The 21,860-nt window shown below is 36.7% G+C and overlaps 1 protein-coding gene across 1 annotated transcript in view; it reads left to right on the top strand.

The window, feature by feature from the left end:
• The first annotated feature begins 11,142 nt into the window (after window positions 1-11,142).
• The window catches only part of C12H1orf141 (chromosome 12 C1orf141 homolog), a 39,633-nt gene continuing 28,915 nt past the window's right edge, over window positions 11,143-21,860 (top strand). The window contains exons 1-3 of the mRNA XM_087866315.1: window positions 11,143-11,191; window positions 19,555-19,610; window positions 20,407-20,564. Coding sequence (XP_087722441.1) covers window positions 11,143-11,191; window positions 19,555-19,610; window positions 20,407-20,564 — 263 coding nt within the window. The remainder of the gene's footprint in view (window positions 11,192-19,554; window positions 19,611-20,406; window positions 20,565-21,860) is intronic.

The raw sequence follows: 21,860 nt of genomic DNA, 5'->3' as shown, positions 1-21,860 counted from the left end.
AACCTGAATGGGATGAATATGAAGCTGAGGGGAGTGGCCAGTGAGGTAAGTGTTATCAAGCTTGTCAAGGATCCCATAGCCCGTGCTGCAGAATTAGGGCATTATCTACTGGGGAATGGGAAGCCATTTAAAAATTTCAAGTGAGAACAGGACATTAATGTAATATTATTTTAGAAAGGTCACTCTGGGCTGCACTGTGCAGTATGGATTGGAGATGGCTGAGGATGGGGCAAGAAAATCGGTTATTTAGAGGGCTTTGGTAGCTGTCCAAACTAGAGAGACAATGAGGGCTTAGCCTCAGGCACTGTGGAAAGAACAGAGGGGAAGAAGAATTAGGGAGGAATGAGATTCGCTGATTCATTGAATGTGGAAATTAAAGGAGAGGGAGAAATTTATTGGCATAATGCCTGTATTAGTTAGGATAGGCTAGGATACACTGTGCTCACAACAAACCCTGAAATCTCCAGAGCTTACCAGATAGGTTTTATCCTTACTCATGTGGAGTCTCCTCCATCTTGTAGCCATGCCATCTGCAATTCATGGCCTCTAAGGTTGCCATAGCTGAGGAAAAAAGACATTGGGAGGAATACCAATTCTTAAATGCATTGGCCTGGAAGAGACATGCATCACTTCCATTCTTATTTCACTGGGCAGAACTAGATGGATGGCCCCAACCTAATTGCGAGGGAGGTGGGAAAAGGGATAGACACATCTGGATATTTGGTGCTGTTAACATTACCAGTGTGGATTAGTAGTACAGACTCTGAAAACATACTGCCTGAGTTTAAATCCCAGTTCCTCTACTTACTAGCCATGTAGCTGTGGACAAGTCTCTGTTTCCTCATTTGTAAAATGATATTAACAATAGTACTTACCTCATAGCCTTGTTTTAAGCATTAAATAAGGTGATGCACATAAAACACTCAGTGCCTGGCACAAGGTAGGAACTCAATTAATAATATCAGGGTCCTGGGATCGAGCCCCACGTTGGGCTCCTTTCTCAGCTCGGAGCCTGCTTCTCCCTCTGCCTGATGCTTCCCCTGCTTGTGAGCACGCTTTCTCTCTGACAAATAAATAAAATATTTTTTAAAATGATTTCAATATTTCATTCCCAATGACCAGGTGAAAGGGAAAAGGCTCTGGGATGGAACAAGTTTGGGAAGGGATATACATTACCTTCTGGGGGTGCCTCAGTGGCTCAGTCGGTTAAGTGTCTGCTTTCACTTCAGGTCAGGATCCCAGGGTCCTGGGATTGAGTCCTCCATCAGGCTCCCTGCTCAGAGGGGCGTGTGCTTCTCCCTCTCCTTGCACCCCCCCCATGCGTGCTCTCTTTCACTCTCTCTCTCTCAAATAAGTAAATAAAATCTTTTAAAAGAATAATAAATTACCTTCTGGACATGTTGAATTTGCGGTGTGTGGGACCTCTAGTGGAGATGTTTAATAGGCAATCACAAAATAAAACTGGAGCTTTGGGGACAGATGGGGCTAGGAATAAGTCCAGGAATTGTCAGTGCTGATGAACTTTAGACATGGGTGAGATTGCTTAGAGAAAGTGACTAGGTTGAGGGAAAATAGAAGTTTGAACACAGAATCCTGGATATCAACGTTTAAAAAGTGAGGAGAGAAAGAAGAGCCCACTATAGAAACAATCTAATTAGTAGGAGGAAACCAAAAGGGAAGTAGAAGGGGAATGTGAGAGTATATCAATCCTTTTAGAATTAATAACAATTTACCAATATTTAATTTTACATTTAGTTAAGAAACAATGATGGTATTTTATATAAGCTTTTAATTACATTTACTTAATAGGTTTTTAAATGAATCATTGTTAAGTAGCTTAAGAAGACATGAGTATAACACAGGAAGTGAATACAAAAATGGTTATCAGCATTTATGCTAATTCTCGGTCAGCATTTTGATTAGGAAAACAGCTCCTCTCTTACTGAAAAGAGCTTTCTGTTGCTATGAAGAATGCCAATATAAAGAGAAAAATCAAGGCCTCAAGTAGCAGCAAAGAATAAAGAGACATACAAAGAAAGTGGTTTAAGTATTAATTCAATAGTTTCGCTGCACTGTAATAGTAATTTCATGACTGTAATAATTGTAAAAATGGTCAGAGCCAGGGACAGAAGGGAAGCATTGAAGAACCCTTTCTGAAAACCCTACAGTATAGTAGTAGTAGCTTAATCTCCAACTGGAAAAGGGCACAATTTTGAGGAAGTTGTTTTGCAGCCATTATCATGGGATATTTGGTGTCATTTCAAGTCAGTCTTTCTTTTCAAGGCTGGCTTGCTTGCTTTCTTTCTTTTCTCCCTTCTAAACTTTGGTATACTGCCACCAAGTGGTAGGAGGATGTATGGATGTATACAAGTAAGAGACTATCCTTTTTCTTTTCGTTTTATTCTATTGAATCTACTTCTGAAACTGTGTTTTATTTACTAAAGTTACACACACATGCACAGACACACATGATATTATTTATTGGTCCCTATGGCCAACTCTGTCGATGTCCTGCCTATACTCCCTCAGTCGGCTCTTTAGGTCACCTGCAGCTTCATGGAGAATTCCTTTACATGTCAATGGCATCTTACCTCAAGCATACGTGTCTCTCTGCGTGGAGACTTTCTCTGGTTTCAAGAGTGAGCTCAGCCCATTTGTGGGCAGAGTGGAAGTGCCAGGGATATAATGACACAGAATAACCATTAATCAATGAGGGATGAGTGTTGCGGTAAATACCCTAGCTTCCTTACCAATGGAAGAGACAATTCTGTTGTGTGTTCTGTATCAATTCCATCAACTCTCAGAGCTACCCAAGGGAACTGAGCCCCAGTTGCCAGGAGTGGTGACCCACTCATTAACATATTAACTTTTCTTCTTTGCTTGCCTTACTTCCTCATCACACTTTATAGGATTACTTGCTAAATAAACTCCTTATACCAAAATCCTTGTCTTCGCTTGTTCTGCTTTTGGGAGAACGCAAATAAGACGGTGGAATCCTTTATAATGATCTTTATATTTTCATTATCTATTCACCTTTAATTTTACTTTTGAAGCAAAAATTCTTCCCAGCACTGTATCCTAAGTTATGCTACTCATTTTCAAACTATCTAAAGATTATTTATCTCTTAGCAGACTGTCAAATTTGTCTTGAGTCACAGATAAGGTATTCACTCGGCTTAGGTTCTGCCCATGAAGCACACGTATAGCTTTTGATTTTGTTATGCTGTGGAGGGGAAATAGAAAGATCCTGGATTTGAAAGGAAAAGAAAAATTAACCTCTCACTACCTAAGTAACTTTCTCAAATTACTTAATCTGAGTGTCAGTTTTTTTCATCTGTAAAATGGGGATAATAATACCTCTTTCTTAAGCCTGTGGGGAGGTTGAATGAGCTTATGCCCTAACACAGTCCCATTAAAAGTGGTTTATTCCTTAATGAAATAATGGAGATAAAACGTCTAGCAACATACCTCACACATGCATCTTTACTCTTTCTCCCTACCCTCTTTCTCTTAAAGTTTTACCTTCTTTCCCTACATAGTACCAAATTGAAATAAAAAAAGAGCTATCTAGGACATACGCTTATTTGTATCATAAAACCTTCCATGATTATTTTTTCTTATTTGTAAGTAATTTATTTGCTCTTTAATCCCCTCCCCCTCCCATTCAATTCATTCTGATTTCTCTCTTCTCTTCTTTCTACCTTACCTACCTACACTCCTCTGCCCAACTTTGAGTGTGGTTGTCATTGGTCTGTGAGGACTATATTAATAATATTTTTCTCATTTAGGTTTAAAGTATTTCTAAGTAGTTTAAAATACTAAGATTTCTGAGAACTTTTCAAAAAATTAACAGAATCCCTTTGCAAAATTTCAAAGAAAATGTATAAATTTATCTTTTTCTTTAAAAAAAAAAGATATTATTTATTTATTTGACAAAGAGAGAGAGAGAGAAAGAGCATAAGCAAGGGGAGTAGCAGGAGGGAGAGGGAGAGGGAGAAGCAGGCTCCCCGCTGAGCAGGGAGCCTGATGAAGGGCTTGATCCCAAGACTTTGGAATCATTACCTGAGCCGAAAGCAGACACTTGATGACTGAGCCATCCAGGTGCCCCAAAAATTTATAAATATTTCGAAATCATGTTAAACTGGCTTTCTATCATTGTTCTAGAAAAGTTGAAAACCTGATTTTGGAATTAGAATAAGGTTCCCAACGCTAAATTAATCTAAGGAGGAATTCTATGTTCAATTCAGCATTAGAGATTCTATTTTAATTCAATTGGTTGTGTCCTCACTAGTTTTTGCAATAAAAATACTTATATCTGATTTCGAGTCATAGGAACCACTTATCTATTATTTCCACTCTGGGATACAATCTATACTTAGGAGTCTTGAAGTCAAAATTAAAATGTCTTGCTCATTTCAGATTTTTCCAGCCTTAGAATTAAAACAGATTGTATTGTATTTGTAAACTATCTTGGAGAGCAGACTAATTGGTGAGGTTCCAACTCTTATTCACAGAAGTGTGTCTTGGTGCCTCCCTCAGGAAAAAGTGCCTCAGCCTGAAACAGAGAACAGAAGGTTTTTAAAGAGGTTTGCTCACAAATTATGAACAATCTTTCTTTTGTCTACTTTCAGCTTTTCTATTTTTCATTGGTTTATCCTTTACTTTTGAAATCATTAAGTTATTGTATTTAATTTTACGTACTTTTGTAAAAGCTTTTTTGGGTGTTAAATGGAAAGACATTTTAATTTTTTTATTTTAAAAAGGATTTGACTTTTCAAATATCACAAGAAGAGGCCACATTGTCCATATTGAGGTTTTTAAATAACTTTTTGGCTGCAGAAATAATACATATTCCTCTGTATTCTCTATGTGTTAGTCTTTGTGCATTTAGAAAATACAAGAGTATAAAGCAGTAAAAATATTCTAAGATATAATTTTACCACCCTAAGCTAACCATCTTCTAAGACGTTTTATCACAGATCTTCTTCTGTGAACAGAGAACCATACTTTATTTTGTTAAGAAGAAAATAATTCTATATGTAAAATCTTAAAATTTTTTTTCAACTAACAAAATATCATAAACATTTTCCTATTTCATTAATATTCCTTTATATCCCTTTTAAAATCTGCATTATATATAACATCATACGACTAGACAAGAATTTAGACAAGAAAATTAAAAAATTGTAGTAAAGATCATAGGTTTTGGAAACAAATATAACTGGGCTTCAATTCTGAACCTGCCACTTAATAGCTCTATAATTTTGACCAAGATGCTCAACGTCTTTGAATCCAATTTTTAAATCTATAAAGAATAAGTGAGACAATGTGTGTGAAATTGAGTATACCATTTGACAATAAGTAAATGAATAATAGATGCTATTATTCTATTTTTAATTTTTCACACTGTTATAAAGACCGTTGTTACATTTATATCATTATCTCTAATTCTTTGTGGATTTCTATGATTAATTTCTAAATATAAATTTTTGGAAGTAGAATTGTGGGGTCATATTTTTAAAGGTTTTCTGTAAATTGTAAGTTATCATCCTAACAATTTACTTTTGCACCAGCAGAACATATGTGTAGATATTTCTCTGCTCCTTTCTCCAACTTACCAAGATAAGGGAGAAATTAATATCTTGTTGGTTTAACGCATTTATATACATCTTTGAATAGTTTGTTGATATTAAAAATATAATTAAGAGTCATTTGTAGTTATTCTTTTGCAAATGGACAGTTGATATTCAATACATATTTTGTTTTCATTATGGCATTTGTCCTTTTCTTAATGATTCGTAGGATTTTTAAGATACTGTGTGTTTACACATGTTTGGCAGTTTCCCAAGTTCAATATGTCTTAAAATTTTGTTATGATTTTTTTAACATGCAGAAATTTTAAATGTAAAGTCAGATCTAACAGTCTTTTACTTTAAATTTTGTGGTTTTGCATGATTAGCAGGCAAAACATTTTAAGATGCTATACAAAGGAATGTGTTTAAAGTTTTGGTCTTTAATAAGAGGAAAGAATTTATGGAGAAAAAGTCTAGGATTTAAGAACTGAAATATTTGAGAATATGTATTTTCTTAGTACTATAAAATCAAGTGCAGGTAGCAATTTTGAATTGTGTGGATTTTGTGGGGAAAGGGAGAAGGCTAGAGGCACAGAAACATAAGGAAAATTTTGAGTATCTCTCTTTTGCTAGGCATTGTGCTTGGTGCTTCGGACTGGTAAATCATTTAATTCTCAGCTCAGTCCTATGAGATCATTAATCTCCTAACTTTACCATTTCCATTTATTTGACAAATATTTGTTGAGCACAGTATCAGTTTTTAGACTTCCTCTTCTAGAAAGGGAAAAAATAAATCCAAACTAGTTTATGCACAGAGAGAATTTATTTCATCATGCAAGCTGACAAGGTCTAGCAGTAGCTCTAGCATCAGTGGTAGCTTCACCTTGGGCTCAGATGATACCACCAATATCCATCTGCCATTTGCTTCCTCTGGATCAGCTTCTTTCTCAGACTATTTGTGGTGGCCCCCACAGCCAAAACAGACGAGAAGTGAGAGAATCTGCTTTCCCAGAGGCTCCATGTCCTAGAATTGAGTTTTCTGGGTCCTAATTGACCTCCCCTGAGTCATTTGCCTCTTCCTGAGCCAATCATTGTGATCAGAGAGTTGTGGCCAGTAATCTCATTGGCACTGCACAGATAAAGTGCTCCTCCTTTGGAGCCACAGGGTTGAATAAGTTCTTTTAAAGTGCCTGTGCAGAGGGAGCAGCATGAACAAAGACATAGAGATAGGAAAAACCTGGAACATCTGAGGAATTTACATTAACTGATAAGGTTGTCACTTTGTGTACAATAGGTTGGCTGAGGCAAAGCTGGAAAGGAAATCAGAACTCAGTTCAACGTAGATAAGACTCAGATGATATAAGGTTCCATATTCTATGCTGTGGAATTTTGACTGTATTCTGAAGGCAATGTCAAGCCCAGGAAGGGAATGAAGGGAGAAGAAAACAGGAAAGAATTCCAAAGAGTGAGCAGAGAGATAAGAGTTCACAAAGGAGGGTAATAAGGAAATTGTCGGTAAAGCGGGAGAAGTAGGAGAGAGCGGGATCCTTGAAGCCAAGGGTTGGTAATGTTTCAAAGAACCAGAATTAAAGTGTTAAATTCAAAACAAAGATAAAATAACAGGGGGTCTGAAATATGTCCTTTGGGTTTGCAAATGAAAGAGATGGAATTAAGGGGTGATTAAGGGACCAAAGAGCCTATTATCTGGAAGGAAGAAAGGTAATGCACTAAAGGGATAAGAGGTTGTGATCAGAGATGACCTATCAGAGCTCAAGATTTTAGATTCATAGTTTTAGAGGATAAAGAAGTAAAAGTAACTTTAATGTGGGAGGTTAATAAGTTTAGAGGCAAAACTTTTGTCTTTATGGATTTAATATGGAAAGGAAGACTGAGAACATTTCCAAATTAGTACAAGTGGGAAATGGCTAGAAATTTGTCAATAAGTAGGTGTGGAAAGATGGTTGGCATGAACCTCATAAAAGGAGACCTCTCCGAAGGAAGAGGAATAATAACAGTATGAAAGGGACAATAGAAAGGCTGAAGAATATTGACATGTCTCCCGGGTCTCATGGTTTGTGTGAGAGGTCAGAAGATGGGGGTGAGCAATCACAGGCTTTTCACCATTTCAAAATGGGTAAATAGAAATTTAGATACTTTCTAAACCAAATATAGTAGGTGTGTAGGAAAGAATTTATAGTAAAGTATCTCTTGCCCAAAGAGAAGTTCTGGCCTTTGCCCTTGGCTTCTAGGGGGTATCTTTGGGTCCTAGGGATGTTGTGCCTGATAGAATGTCTTTGTTTTCTTGGGGCCTTGGGTAATACTGAATAATCTAACAGTGTGATTTAGGGTGGAGGGCTGGCCATACCCATATGTCTTAAGGTGGGATCTAGCCACTCCAGAAAGACCAACAATGTGACTTAAGGTGAATGCTTTGGATCAACATGGAAACTGAGATTAACCATGCAGGCAATCAGTCAAACATCCCTATATGATGAAGCCCCACTAAAAACTCTGGACACAAAGCTTAGATGAAGCCCCACTAAAAACTCTGGACATGAAGCTTAGGTGAGTTTCCCTCGTTGGCAGTACTCCTAATGTATTGTCATACATCCATATTGGGAGAGTAACCTGTCCTCATTCCACAGGAAGAGACAACAGAATCACTGCATTTAGTCCTTCTCCTAGACTCTGCCCTATGCACTTTTTTTCCTTGGCTGATCTGTATAGTTTCCCCATAATAAACCACAATCCTGAGTATAAGAGCTTTCAGTGAGTTCTGTGAGTCCTAGCTAATTATTGAACCAAGGGTTTGAACTTTGGGTCAGAAGTGGGAGTGGTCTTGGGAAGGAGCCCTCTACCTTTGTGGTTGGTGTAAACTCCTTGCAGGAAAAAGTCTGCAGATATTACTTTCCTTGCTTTCCTATAGAATTCAGTTTATACTTCAAGAAATTGTATACTTTTGCCTTTTCTTTCCTTTTTTTAGAGAGAGTGCCCAGGGGGTGGGGCAGAGGGAGAGGGAGAGAGAGAATCTGAAGCAGGCTCCATGCTCAACTTTTAAAATAAAACATTCATTATACTCTGTGCATGATATCTGTGTCCTAATCCCTTCTTTTTACATGCCACCAGTCAAATGAATTAAGGTTCGGTCTAATGACCCCATTTTCACTTAGTTACTTCTTAAAATGTCACTTAGGGCTTCCACATAGGAATTTTGGTGAGGCATAATTCAGCCCTTAAGTATGGGTCATTTATCAATGTTTTAGCCTTTTAAAAAAGGATTTCCTTGTGTCTGTACTTGGAATGTGAGATGGAGAAATTCAGTCTGTTATCTCATTATTAAGTAAAACATAATCATTGGACAGTGAGTTCAATGTGCTCAATACAGTGTTCAGTGGATGTGGAAGGTAGAAACATAAGACAGAGTCCTTGCCTTCAAGGAGTAAATGTTTGAACTGATAAAAGCAGATAATGGAAGTAAATTTTAATTTAAACTTCCATTTTCTAGATAATTGTTTAGTCCTACTCTTTAGTTTGTGAGTTCGAGGCCATTTTGATTTTCCTGGGTTCTTCTTTCAATAGGAGATATTTAGAACCTGCTTCAGAAGCTTGTTTAGCAGAGCCTATTATGTTGGAAGCACTGGGGTTTTTCTGTTTGTGTGCTTTTTGAATTTTTTTCAGTCCCAAATGTGCTAACTGTTAAAAATGAAGTAGTGCTCTTAAAAGCAACTTTTTAGTTTGATAATGTTATTTTTAGTATGACTCAGCCTCTGATGTGCTTATAACATTGGCCCTGCAACCTTGAAATTGTTCATTATGCTGCCAAGTCTTCACAGCAAGATCTGTGGGTGATTTACTGTAAGAGAGACTGAGAATTTCATTCTGTCCTAGTTGGCAAGTTCTCTGTTTCATTGTGTTCTTTTTCAAAAAACTGTCATTACTGACTCAGTAATTGAGAACATAAATCCAAGTCTCCTTTGAAAATAATTTTACTGAACTTAGATTTGGCAAGAACCACATTTTATAATCATTCACTCAACTTCATTCTTCATCCCCCAGTAAATTATTCTGAATTAACATCATCTATTACAGATAAACGGGGATTACTCTCCCTAAAGTGGTATTATCGGAGACATCTCCAAATTAAATTTGTAATTTTCAGATCCCAATTAGGTATAATATTCTTTACCTGGTGCTGAGATTTAGAGGTGGGTAATCATTGCTTTAAATGAACTTTCAACACAGTGAAGAGGCAATTTGTCAAAAGTGAATTTCTGTAGCACAATGTACCAAATTCTATGGTGCAGAACAAAGCATGATGGGAGTACACATGAGGAAGAGACTATCACTGAGACAAGGAATGCGAGGATGTCAAGGAAAATTTCACAGAAGACATAGCCTTCATACTAGGATTTGATAAAAAGTAGGCTTTAGACTGGAAGACATGAGGAGAGAACATTGCCGGGGAAAGGAAAAGCATGAGTGAAGAACACGCCTGGGAAAAAGGCAGGATGCACCCAGGGAATGAGAATTGTAGAGTTTGGCAGAAGAAAACTGGATATGGTGGGAGATTAACTCAAAAGGTGGACTGAGCCAGATCCTGGACTGTCTTTTCTTGAAACATCTCATATGTCATATGAAGAGTTTGCATGTTATTCTGTAGGTAATGGGGAGCTACTTAAGGTTTGTATCCTGGAGCTGGACTTGGTCAGCATTTCAGTATCATCAAAAAGCTCTGATGGAATTATGAAGAATCAGTGTTTGAGGGATGAGGAGGAAGATTGGGGCAGAAAAATTAGGGGCAGTAGAGGGCAGTAACCAATTGGAAGGAAAAGTGAAACCTGAAGGTCTGGGGAAGACAATGACAATGAAGTAAAACCAAGGAACAGAAAAGTCTTGTCCAATTGGTATCAGTGTTGCTTCACTGTTCATGGAATTATGTGAGAGACCATTGACACATTCTAACCCCAAGATTCTGTGAGTTAGGCTTCTGTGACCACATAAGAACTCTACATTCCAGAACAGAGTATTTCCCTACAATTGTAAGTACATATAAGATCACTTCAGATGTATCTATACGTATGTCAGAAGTGAGATCATCTCTCCCACCCCAGTTAATGTATTGGTTGAAAGGAGGATGATTAGATTTATTTACTTGAACACAACCTAATTATGTGTTTTTGATGTGTATCCAGTATGGAGACATGGTAATGCTTATCAGGATTGTTTCCCTAAATAGTTGTTATGTGTTCAAGGCCTATACTTGTGCTTTATAGTTTTAGTTTCTGTTCACTGAACTCAGAATAAGATTTTAATAGAAAATTGAGAAATAAAACTATGAAAGAACTAAAGAAGGAAAGGAAACAATATAATCAGATGACATATAGAAGATACTAAATTGCTGGATTAAAATAGAAGATACTAAATTGCTGAATAAATTCTCATTGTTTATCAAGTTCCAAGGAGTGTGTGTAGGTATAATTAAAGAAATACACTGTGGAAGAAGTAAGCAGACAGTTAGACATATGACAGGTACGGCAGAAAAAAATGAAATGGTATGCAGGTGGTTAACATGCATTCTGCAGCATTTATAGGTATCCCACGTAGCTTATCCCTAACAGGTAAGTGCATCATTACTTGTTTTTAATTATTTTATTTACCAAATATTATATGTCACTTATATTCATTCAACTGAACCCTGTAACAACCCATGAAGTAGGGACTTGTCTTATTTACATTTTACAAATGGAACGACACAGAAAAGGGGCAACACAGAGAAGTTAAGCAATTAGACCACAGTCACACAGCTGGTAAGTAGCAGAGCCAAGGACTCCAGGCATTCTGACTCCAGAGTCCATGTTCTTAACCAACACGTTATGCTCCCTTTTTAAGTTTGAAGATGGGAGAGAAAGTAATGCTTTTAAATGCTATAGCTTGATCTAGAAGAATGTCAACAGGACCTTGACAATTATTTGTGCAAACTCATAAATGTAAATGACAACTGAAAGCTGTCATAGCATTTATAGCTGTCCATTTCCTTTATGGCTGATGATTAATTCATTCACATTGTTAGGTAACAGGGATGCAAAGATGAATTAGACATGGTTCCTGCTTTCAAGAAACACATAGCTCAGAGGAAAAATAAAACAAGAATATCAAATGGTTAAATAGAGAGTGTTAATACTAGGTTAGCAATATACATAGGCTATCATGTAAGCACAGACATTGGACATTTAAATCATAGGTATCAGAGAAATCTTCCCTGCAGAGGTGTTATTTGTGTTAGGTCTTGAAGGATGAATAGAACTTAGAAATACAGGGAATGGAAGAACAACATGGCAGGCAAAGGGAACAGCAGAAGCCAAGCAACAAGTAAAGAAGAATACAACACATTTGAGGAACTGCAAGTTGTTCCTTAGGACGAGGGTATCATGTATACATGAGGAAGAAGCAGATGACGTTAAAGACTTGGGGGCCAAACCGTGATTCTTACATGATAAATCAAAGAGCTTGACTCTTTGTCCTGAAAGCTGTAGGGAGAGACTGAAGCCTTAATCAGGGAGGGGTGTGTGTGTGTGTGTGTGTGTGTGTGTGTGTGTGTGTGTTCTTGAGAAAATAAGTCAGACATGTGAAGGACAGAATGGAAGATAGAATGGATCAAATGTATAGACATATTTTGAAACTATAGCAATAATCCAGGCAACAAGCTATGGAACCCTAAACAGAAGCAATAACAATGTGAATGGATAAGAGGAGAAAAACGGATAGGTTATGTAGGATGTAGCAAAGATAAGATAAAGATTGTGTATATTTAGGGAGGGGATGAAAGGGAGTTTTCCAGCAGAGTGGTGACCAAATCCTGGTTTGAGGAATAGCTGCATCAGAATGGCTTTTGAAATAGATTCCTCATCTTCACCTCCATAAATTCTGTCTTAGCAGCAGGCCTAGGTAGCAACCGGAAATCTGTATTCCTTGGAAGTTTCTGAGTTCATTCTGCAGTAACAAGGATGGAGCATCGATACAATGCCTAAGTTTATGCTCTGGATGCCTAAGAGATAACTAATGTGATAATAAATGTTGAAAGAGACTTTTGGCTGAGGGAGAAGGAGGATGTGGACAAGTTTACTTTTAGATCTAATTTGGGTTACCTGTGGGAAATCTGGGTTGAGCTAGGAATATAGGTTTGGAACTCAAAAGAGAGATTTTGTTTGAAAATAGTTGGTGGTAGATGAAGCTATGAGTTTGGGAGGTCATCCCAAAGAATGTATGGAATAATGAAAAAGATGGCCTGAGCCCTTAGAAACACTAAGGATGATGAACACTTCCCTTTTACAAGTATTTAGGGAGTGATTGGAGGAAGAAGGAATCTTCAGAGAGGGTAAGAAGATGTGACTGTTGTCATAGAAACCAACAGAGGGCAGAGTTTCCATAGAAAGGAGTGGTCAACATGAATTAGAGTTGTAGACATTCTAATTAAGTAAGAGCAGGAAAGGGCTCACTAGTTTATTAGATGGTGACCCTGGTGGCCTATGAGAGTAGATTTAGTACCAGAGTATAGAAGGAAGCCAAATGATGGTAAACTAGAAGGAAAAGAATTGTAAGAAATTAGAAATCCTAAGTAAAGTGAGCATTTTAAGAAATGTGTCAATCGGGGAAGATGAGAGAGAATAACAGCTAGTAGAGTTAGGGGAAGAATTTTTTTCTTTTTTAAAACTAGCAGAGGTGTGAGCATGCTAAGGCAAAGAAACTGGTGAAGAAAAAATATTGGCAGATACCAGACAAAGGGTACAACCAATGGAAGTAATTCTTATAGGAGGACAGAGGTAATAGATTCTAGAGTACCCTGAGGAGGATTAACTATGGATGGGAGAGGCAACACTTTCATTAAAATTAAAATACAGGTGAGATGGGAATGGATGCAGATAAGACTTTGGCATGAGAGATAGAAGCTGAAGAAGTTCTTACTTGATGGTCTCTGTTTTCTTTTTTTTTTTCAAGATTTTATTTATTTATTTTATTATTTTAGAGAGAGAGAGAGGGCGCTTGCAAGCAGGGGGAGGGGGAGGAGGGGAGGGAGAGAATCTCAAGCAGAAGCTGTGCTGAGAGTGGAGCCCACATGGGGCTTGATCTCACAAACCCTGAGATCGTGACCTGAGCCATCTGATGATAATATATGCTCAGAAATAGAATAATGAAGAAGAATATGTGCTCATAGAAATGGAAGTATGAAGTAGAAGTATGAAACCAATATGCTGGTTTAAAATAGACATTAAAATGAAAAAGATTGAATCAAGAAAGGACTGAAACACAGACTCATATTGAGGAAATACAGTATTTTGCATTAAAGGGTTTTTAGTTTATGCAGAGCAGTTGGGATACACCATTGTATTAGATCTGCCTGATGTTCCTTTGCTCTCAGTGTTTGTTTGAAGAGATACAGCTAAGCCCTTGGTACCCTTGGTATAATAATGAAAGCAAGCAAGTTAGTCTGTAGTGTTTCCTTACCTCCATTTTGTCCGAGGGCCATTTATCCATAGAAACCACTGGCACACTGCCAAAGACCTATGAAAACATTTGCAAACTGAAGAAAAGTATAGGCTTCAAAATATGAAAATAAAACTACAAAACTAAATTTAATAACATTCTGTCAATTTCATTAATGGTCAAATTTAGTATTAATAAAACTGTCATTGACAATTAAAAATAATTTGTTGCTTAGGTTTTCTCATTTCAGGAAAACCACATGATATGCACAATGATTTGCTAGAAATCCTATCATAGTTAAGTAATTTACTATAGCAAAATAATTTTAAATAAACAATCCCTTCAAATTACAGCTCTGTGTGTGTGTGTGTGTGTGTGTGTGTGTGTGTGTGTGTGTGTGAAATGTGATGATATGGTGCATCCTAAAATGTCTGATGTGATGGTGAAGATGTGTGACAAGTGAGAGGTTCAGGACATCTTACTCTTTAAAAAGATCTGCTTTATATTCCCTCTCACAAGTAAGCTGTGTACCTCAGTTGTCGCTTGTGTAATTCATCCCTTCCCAAACTGGGAAACCCATTCACTTCAATATGCTGGTTCTTACAATCAATTGCCTTTCTATCCTTTCTTGAAAAATTGAAATCTTTGTCCCCAGTGAAAGAAATTTTGGTGAGAAATATGGGAGCCTTCTCCACCCTCTCGAACTCATATTATGCTTAAGGAATAAACAGAAACTAAGATTCCTTTAGTTGTTTTTAGGATATATGAGAGGACTCGTTCCTGGACTGGAAAAGACAACACGTAGTGTTCAGATAATCTATAGTCTCTTCTAAAATCTGCCCCATACTCTCCAGTAGGAGACCCAGAAAGTCTGAGCTCACTCATAATTGTGCTAACAACCTTGCCTACATATCCCCACTCCAATCTGCAACTTCAGGTTATATGGTTTGTAACAAGGCAAACAATCCGCTTGCAGCCCCATGGCCCAGAAGAGTCCACGAGTAGAAAAGAGAGCTACAAGAAACCAAGTACTAAATAATGTGAGCTTTTGGCGTGGAATCCTTAATCCTTGCTTTTCATGCATTATTGTTGTGGGAGATACTGATTGAATAATATACAATATGGGAGAAATAGCATAGATATTTTTGCGCTAGAAAGAACCTTAGTGTTGACATTAATAATCCTTAGAAATATTGATGAACTCGGTACTTTCTGTGAACCATACAGTGTTTACATTTAAATGCCACTGGAGCACATTCAATTCACTGAGCAAAAATCTAGAGGGAGCTTTGGGTTAACATTCTGGTTTTTGCCTCTGCTCTGCTCCTAGCTATTTGTAATGCATTGAAAAGGTGCTTTGTGTCCTGATGTCTAACATTCAGGCCCCCAAGTCTAATATGGACTGCCTGACCCCAGATGTAATTTTCAACAGTATTAATTGAGTAAAGAATTTGAGGTATTAGGACAATAGGACTCAATCATCTTGGCAGCTGCTCCCGCTGTATGACTGATTACTTTCTAAGTGCTGTATTAACAGTCTTGGATCATTGACCAATTTAATTTGAATGCAATTAATTATACAAATGTGAACTCTTCACATACTTTCATTAAAATTATATCACAACAAAAAGAAAATAGATATAAATCAAGCCACATGCTCTTGCTTCAAATATGAGTCATATCATACATTTAAACATTCCTAAGGTCCACACATATCTGGAAGTTCTGATCATGTGACTTCTGTCTAAAAAAAACCTTGGATACCTCTATAATCCCATGATTTATTCCATGATCTATACAGTTCTCTTTTGTACCCCGAACATTTATGTAAATGTGGGTCTCTTATGCCTAAATAATCAAATTACATGTTTAAATTTTAATTGTTTTGGAGAGTTCTTCTCTTTTCTCCTTTTTGAATAGGAACTTACTGACTGAAAATGGCAGAAAAAATATTAGAGAAGTTAGATATTCTGGATGAGCAAGCAAAGATACTTTTGGCCAGAAGAGCAAAGGTTTGTAAATGAAAGCTAAAATTGAATTTTACCATTAAAATGTTATCATTTCAAATGTAAATGATTATCTTTACTTTTTAGTTAATGATGCATTATGGAGATATAAACTAATTTGTAAAAAGCAAATATATTAGTTCAAAAATTAGTCTTTGTAAGTATATATTATAAAGAATTAATTAGATATACAAGGTAACTTCTGGATAGCTGCTATATATTTTTTTTCTTTCAAGATTTTATTTAAATTCAGGTTAGTTAACATATAGTGTATTACTAGTTTCAGGGTACAGTTCAGTGATTCATCAGTTGCATATAACACCCAGTGCTCATTACCACAAGTGCCCTCCTTAATGCCCATCACCAGTTGCCCCATCCCCCAACCACCTCCCCTCCAGCAACCCTCAGTTTGTTCCCTAAAATTAAGAGTCTCTTATTGTTTGCCTCCCTCTCTGTTTTCCTCTTATTTTATTTTTCCTTCCCTTCCCCTATGTTCATCTGTTTTGTTTCTTAAATTCCACATATGAGTGAAATTGTATGGTATTTGTCTTTCTCTGACTTATTTTGCTTAGCATAATATTCACTCTAACTCCATTCACATCACTGCAAATGGCAAGATTTCATTCTTTTTGATGGCCAAGTAATATTCTTTTGTGTGTATATGTCTCTCTCTCTCTCTCCCTCTCTCTCTCTCTGTGTGTGTGTATATATATATATATATATATATATATATATATATATATATATCTCCATTCATCAGTCGATGAACATTTGGGCTCTTTCCATATTTTGGCTATTGGATAGTTGCCATATTACATTAGGTTATAATGTATATAAGGTGATTAAGATAAAAAAATCAAATAGGCAGTCAAATAGTAAATGTGACTACTGTAGTTCTCACTAATATTTTAAATACATAAAAAGTTATTTAACTAGTTTATTAAAAGGAAGAAAATATTTGGTATAGTTACCAAATTAAAAATAAAGTTCATAGGGGCGCCTGGGTGGCCAGTTGTTAAGTGTCTGCCTTTGGCTCAGGACATGATCCCAGTGTTCTGGGATCGAGCCCCTCATCGGGCTCCTTGCTTGGCGGGAAGCCTGCTTTTCCCTCTCCCACTCCCCCTGCCTGTGTTCCCTCTCTTGCTGCCTCTCTCTCTGTCAAATAAATGAATAAAATCTTAAAAATAAATAAATAAATAAATTCATAAAAATTAAAGTAAAAAAGGTGAGACTTATAAAATTCAATATAAAATATTAATAAAGAATATAGTTTTTGGGCCATCTGGGTGGCTCAGTTGATTGAATGTCAGACTCTTGGTTTCAGCTCAGGTCATGACTCCCTGGTCCTGGAGGGAGCCCTGCATCTGGCTCCCTGCTCAGCAGGAGTGTGCTTCACCTCTGCGCCTGCCCCTCCCAACCTTACGAGCTCACTCTTTCTCTAAAATAAATAAATAAATCTTTTTGAAAAAGAATAGTTTTAAAAAACCAGATTCTTGACACATATGAGCAATTTAATTTGGTTACACAAAAATTTTCAAAAAAATAAAACAAAGGCATAAAGAACATAGAGTCCAAGAAATCAAGGAAAACAGCACAGAGAGGAACTCTGAAGTGACTGAACATATTTGTGAATCTGAAAATGAAAATTTTGTCACTTGAATAATAACTTGATTTTCTTTTTCCCCCCATAATTGTCTCCTTTTATTCAGAAAATAAAGTAGAGAAATATTAGAAAAAACAATAAATTCATTCTGTTATCGTTACCCAAATCTTGAAATAGCAAACCAGGAGTAACTTACTAAAGCAACCATATTGGACTTAAGCACCCCAGAGTTCATTCCTTTTTAATTTTTTGTTTAAAATGAAACGTACCCTAGAAAATATAATCAGAGATAAATCTATTGAGTTTTCCTGAAATTCCGTTTTATATATGATTAGTCATAATAATTCTTGCCTTTTAATAAGAGCTTCCTTTGTGCAAAGCATTTCAACGCATTTTCTCATTTTGTGTTACTATGCCTACTTTATGTGTTACTGACAGAGGATTCTCTGAAAACTCTTCTGAAAGTATATATAATCAAAATTTAAAACTTTTCTTATTTCTTAAAGTATAAAATTAAAACCTACTTTTAGAAATAAGCAATATACAGATATATATAAAAATTATACTTAAAGAGGGGCGCCTGAATGGCTTGGTTGGTTAAGCGTCTGCCTTCGGTTCAGGTCATGATCCTAGGGTCCTGGCATCGAGCCCTGCATAGGGCTCCCTGCTCAATGGGAAGCCTGCTTATCCCTCTCCCTCTATCCCTGCTTGTGTACATGCTCTCTCGCTCTCTCTCTGTCAAATAAATAAATAAAATCTTTTAAAAAATTAGAGAAAATTACATAAAGAAAAATTGTCTTTGGCCTCTTCAACCGTTTCTTCTTGAGGCAAACAACACTTAGCAGTTTGGGTTTACCCATCCACATTTTCTTTTGTGCTCTTATAAAGATATACAAATATTATATATGTATGTATAAATCCATTTATCTTTACATATACTCCTAAAGATGCAGTTACACATACACACACATACATTTATGAAGGTAAATTGTCTCTCTTTTCTTTTTTAATGACCTAATGATGAGATAACAATATATAAATCACTTTGGTAATTGCTTCTTTATTTCTTTCAACTTTTTATTTTGAAATAATTATCAACTCATAGCAAGTTTCAGAAGTACTATAGAGAGTTCCACGTTCCTTTCACCCAGTTGCCCCCAGTAGTGACATCTTATATGGGTTGTGTATGCTATCAAAACTGGAATGCGTCCCAACTCATGTTAACGTTGGTATATTGCTGTTAATCAGGCTACAGATTTTATTTAGTTCTCACCATTTTTAACCTGCATTCATTTGTGTGTATAGTTTTATTGATTTTATCCCATAATAGATTTGTGTGATCACTATCACAATACCACAATCAAGGGAATCAGCACATTCCCATCACTATAAAAGAACTCCCTCATGTTACTTCTCTGTATTTGTATCTATACCCCACCCCATTCCCCATCTATCCCTGGCAATGACTGATCTGTTCTCCATCTCTATAACAGTAATTTTGAGGATGTTATATAAATGGAATCATTCAGTATGTGAAATTTTAAGATGGACTTTTCACTAAACATAATGCCCTTGAGGCCCGTCTAAGTTTTTGCATGAATCAATAGATTTATTATTGTAAATAATATATAAATTTTATTGCTGAGTAGTATGCCATTATATGGATGTCCAGAGTTTCAGCCACTCACCCATTGAAGGACATCTGGGTTGTTTTCAGTATTTTGCATTTAAAAATAAAGCTGCTTTAAAAAAAAAAAAAGATTAAAGAGAGCTACTTTGAATACTTGTGTAGAGGTTTTTGTGTGAACATAAGTTTTCATTTCTCTGGGGTGAACGCCAAAGAATGTAATTGTTCGTGAAATTTCTGTCTCTTAAATTCAACAAGGTTAAGGCCCAAGGTTTGATGTGAGTTCCCCTCCCTGCATCTCAGTGTGGAAACTGCCTCCAGTAAGTAAGCTGAGCTATTGTGGCATTTACCTCATTTGTTTCCCTTTTCTTGAGGATTATGGTTGCCCGGCCCCTGCCTGTTTTCTAATGCCTGATTACAGTTGTTTTCATATGTTTTGTCTGGTTTTCTAGTTACTTACAGCAGGAGAGCAATTCCTGTAGTGCTTAATCCTTCATTGGCAGAAGCAGAAGTTCCTATCCTTTGACTTGCTTTCAGATTTTTCACCACTTTATTCCTCTGTGCAGTCCTGAGAGAGTTTTTAGAAAAGACTTTTGGCTCCTTAACTAACTCGTTAGCTATATCCTTTTCTCTCTTTGGTCCATCTATATAAATATTTGAACAAAATCTTTTGATTGCTTTCTTAACTCTATTTCTGGCTCACGCAACTAGACAAGTGTTGGAGTGATTCACCACGTTCGTGGGGACAGCAAGAGCAGCAGGCTGGAGACCATGTTGCTCTCCTTCCAATAACCCTATGTATGAGGATTGTCTTTGCTTAGTTTATAGGTCGTTCTTAAATTCTAAATTTCAGAATTAGGAGGGAGCCTTCATGATCATCTAGTCCGAAGTCCCCTCATTTCATGGATGAGAAAAGAGCAGCTCAGGTCACACATAAAAAATGTTGGTATACAAGGCCCTTAGTTTTCAATCTGTAAAATTTCTCCATTATTGACTGGCACATAAATTCTGTGTGTGTTCATAAAGTGAGGCTAATTTCATTCCTTTCCACACAGGATTTTCCCTTTATGAAAAGTGCTCATTTTGTCACAATGTTGTACTTTGGCTTTCCTGCAGAAAAACAGGCTTCAGAGTCAAGGAAAGAAAAAGACTTCAGTTACACCCCTGACGTTTGACTTTCAGTTACAATTTGAAGAGGATATTGTTCCATCCATATCTAAGAAAGTACCCAGGATCACAGAAGACAAATCATACAGTATTAAAAAAACAAAAAGGTAACCATCCTAACTACCTCAGACTTTCATTTTAGAGTTTTAAAGCACTACTGTAGATTTGTCTTAGATTATATAATCTGTATTAAATGTGAACTTTGTCAAACACAGGTATGTTTCATAGTGTTTATGAGTTACAACATACTCGATCAGCATTCTGAATATTCTTCGTTTATAAAATATTTATTAAAATATTTTACTATTACAGATGATAATTAGGTACTAATTACAATTTTGAATTTTTAAAGAAAGACATGTCTTGAATTCTATTACATTGCCCCAAATTAATGTCAGGATTTATTTCAAACTTTAGACCAACAGACTGCCAAAACAAGTCCACCTAGAAAATCAAGTCAGTTTCTCTATGTACTTACAAGGGGTAGCCTGAGTATATCATACTTGGTTTTTCACTGGCATTCTATATGTGCATTATGCTATATAATTTTTCTAGGCATCAGAAATGTAGAGGAGAGCCCAGACAAAAGAAATAATAAGATACAGAATCAACAGAACTTCAATCGTACCTTGGTGGTGGGGGAGAGGACACTGTTCTTACCTCATTTATTCTGTGTAACCATTCAGTGTGTTCAGTGCAGTTTTAGAGATGAAAAGTCTGTCTCAGTGAGGTTAAATAACTTGCCCAAGATCACAACAGGTAAGTGGTCCAAGCTGGATTTAAATTCTAGCAGTCCGATTTCGGAGCCTGTGCTCTGTATCACCACCACCCTGTTCTGAATGTAGAATGACTTGCATCTTTCGGGCTTGGTAACTAGGTGCATTATGACAGTTTGTACTTAGGAGGAGAGCATATGATACAAAGCAGATTGGGGTGGATATGAGGATTAGAGTAAGAAGAGCTGAGTTTTATTTTTGATATATGAAGTTTTAGATGTCTGTGGGGTATTCTGGAGGGGGGCATTCTTCTTCCAGGAAGCAACCCATTCTTGCAGTGAGTCCTCTTTAGCTGTAACAAAATGATTGCTTAAATAACAGAGCACGAGGCGGAAAGTTTCTGTCTTCATATCAACAATGATATCCTGGTTTCATTGGTTATATTGGACAGATTCTGTTCCTCCATCCCTTGAGATGTCTTATAAGTTATGGTAATTATATTTAGGATACCAGTTTCCACCAGTGCTTGCAAACCTTGCTCCTACACTGAGCCAAGATGTCAGATCTAATTCACACAGCTTTCAGCTTAACCTAAACTTTATGTCATAACTGCCCCCACCTGGACCAGTGACTTTCTGGTCACTGCAGGCTTCTTTCATTTTTGACCTCTAGCCCCTTTGCTATTCA

Source organism: Ursus americanus, chromosome 12 (genome assembly GCF_024610735.1).
Source record: "Ursus americanus isolate L20-20 chromosome 12, mUrsAme1.1.p, whole genome shotgun sequence".
Taxonomy (NCBI): Eukaryota; Metazoa; Chordata; class Mammalia; order Carnivora; family Ursidae; genus Ursus; species Ursus americanus.
This window is presented reverse-complemented; position numbering and strand designations above follow the sequence as displayed.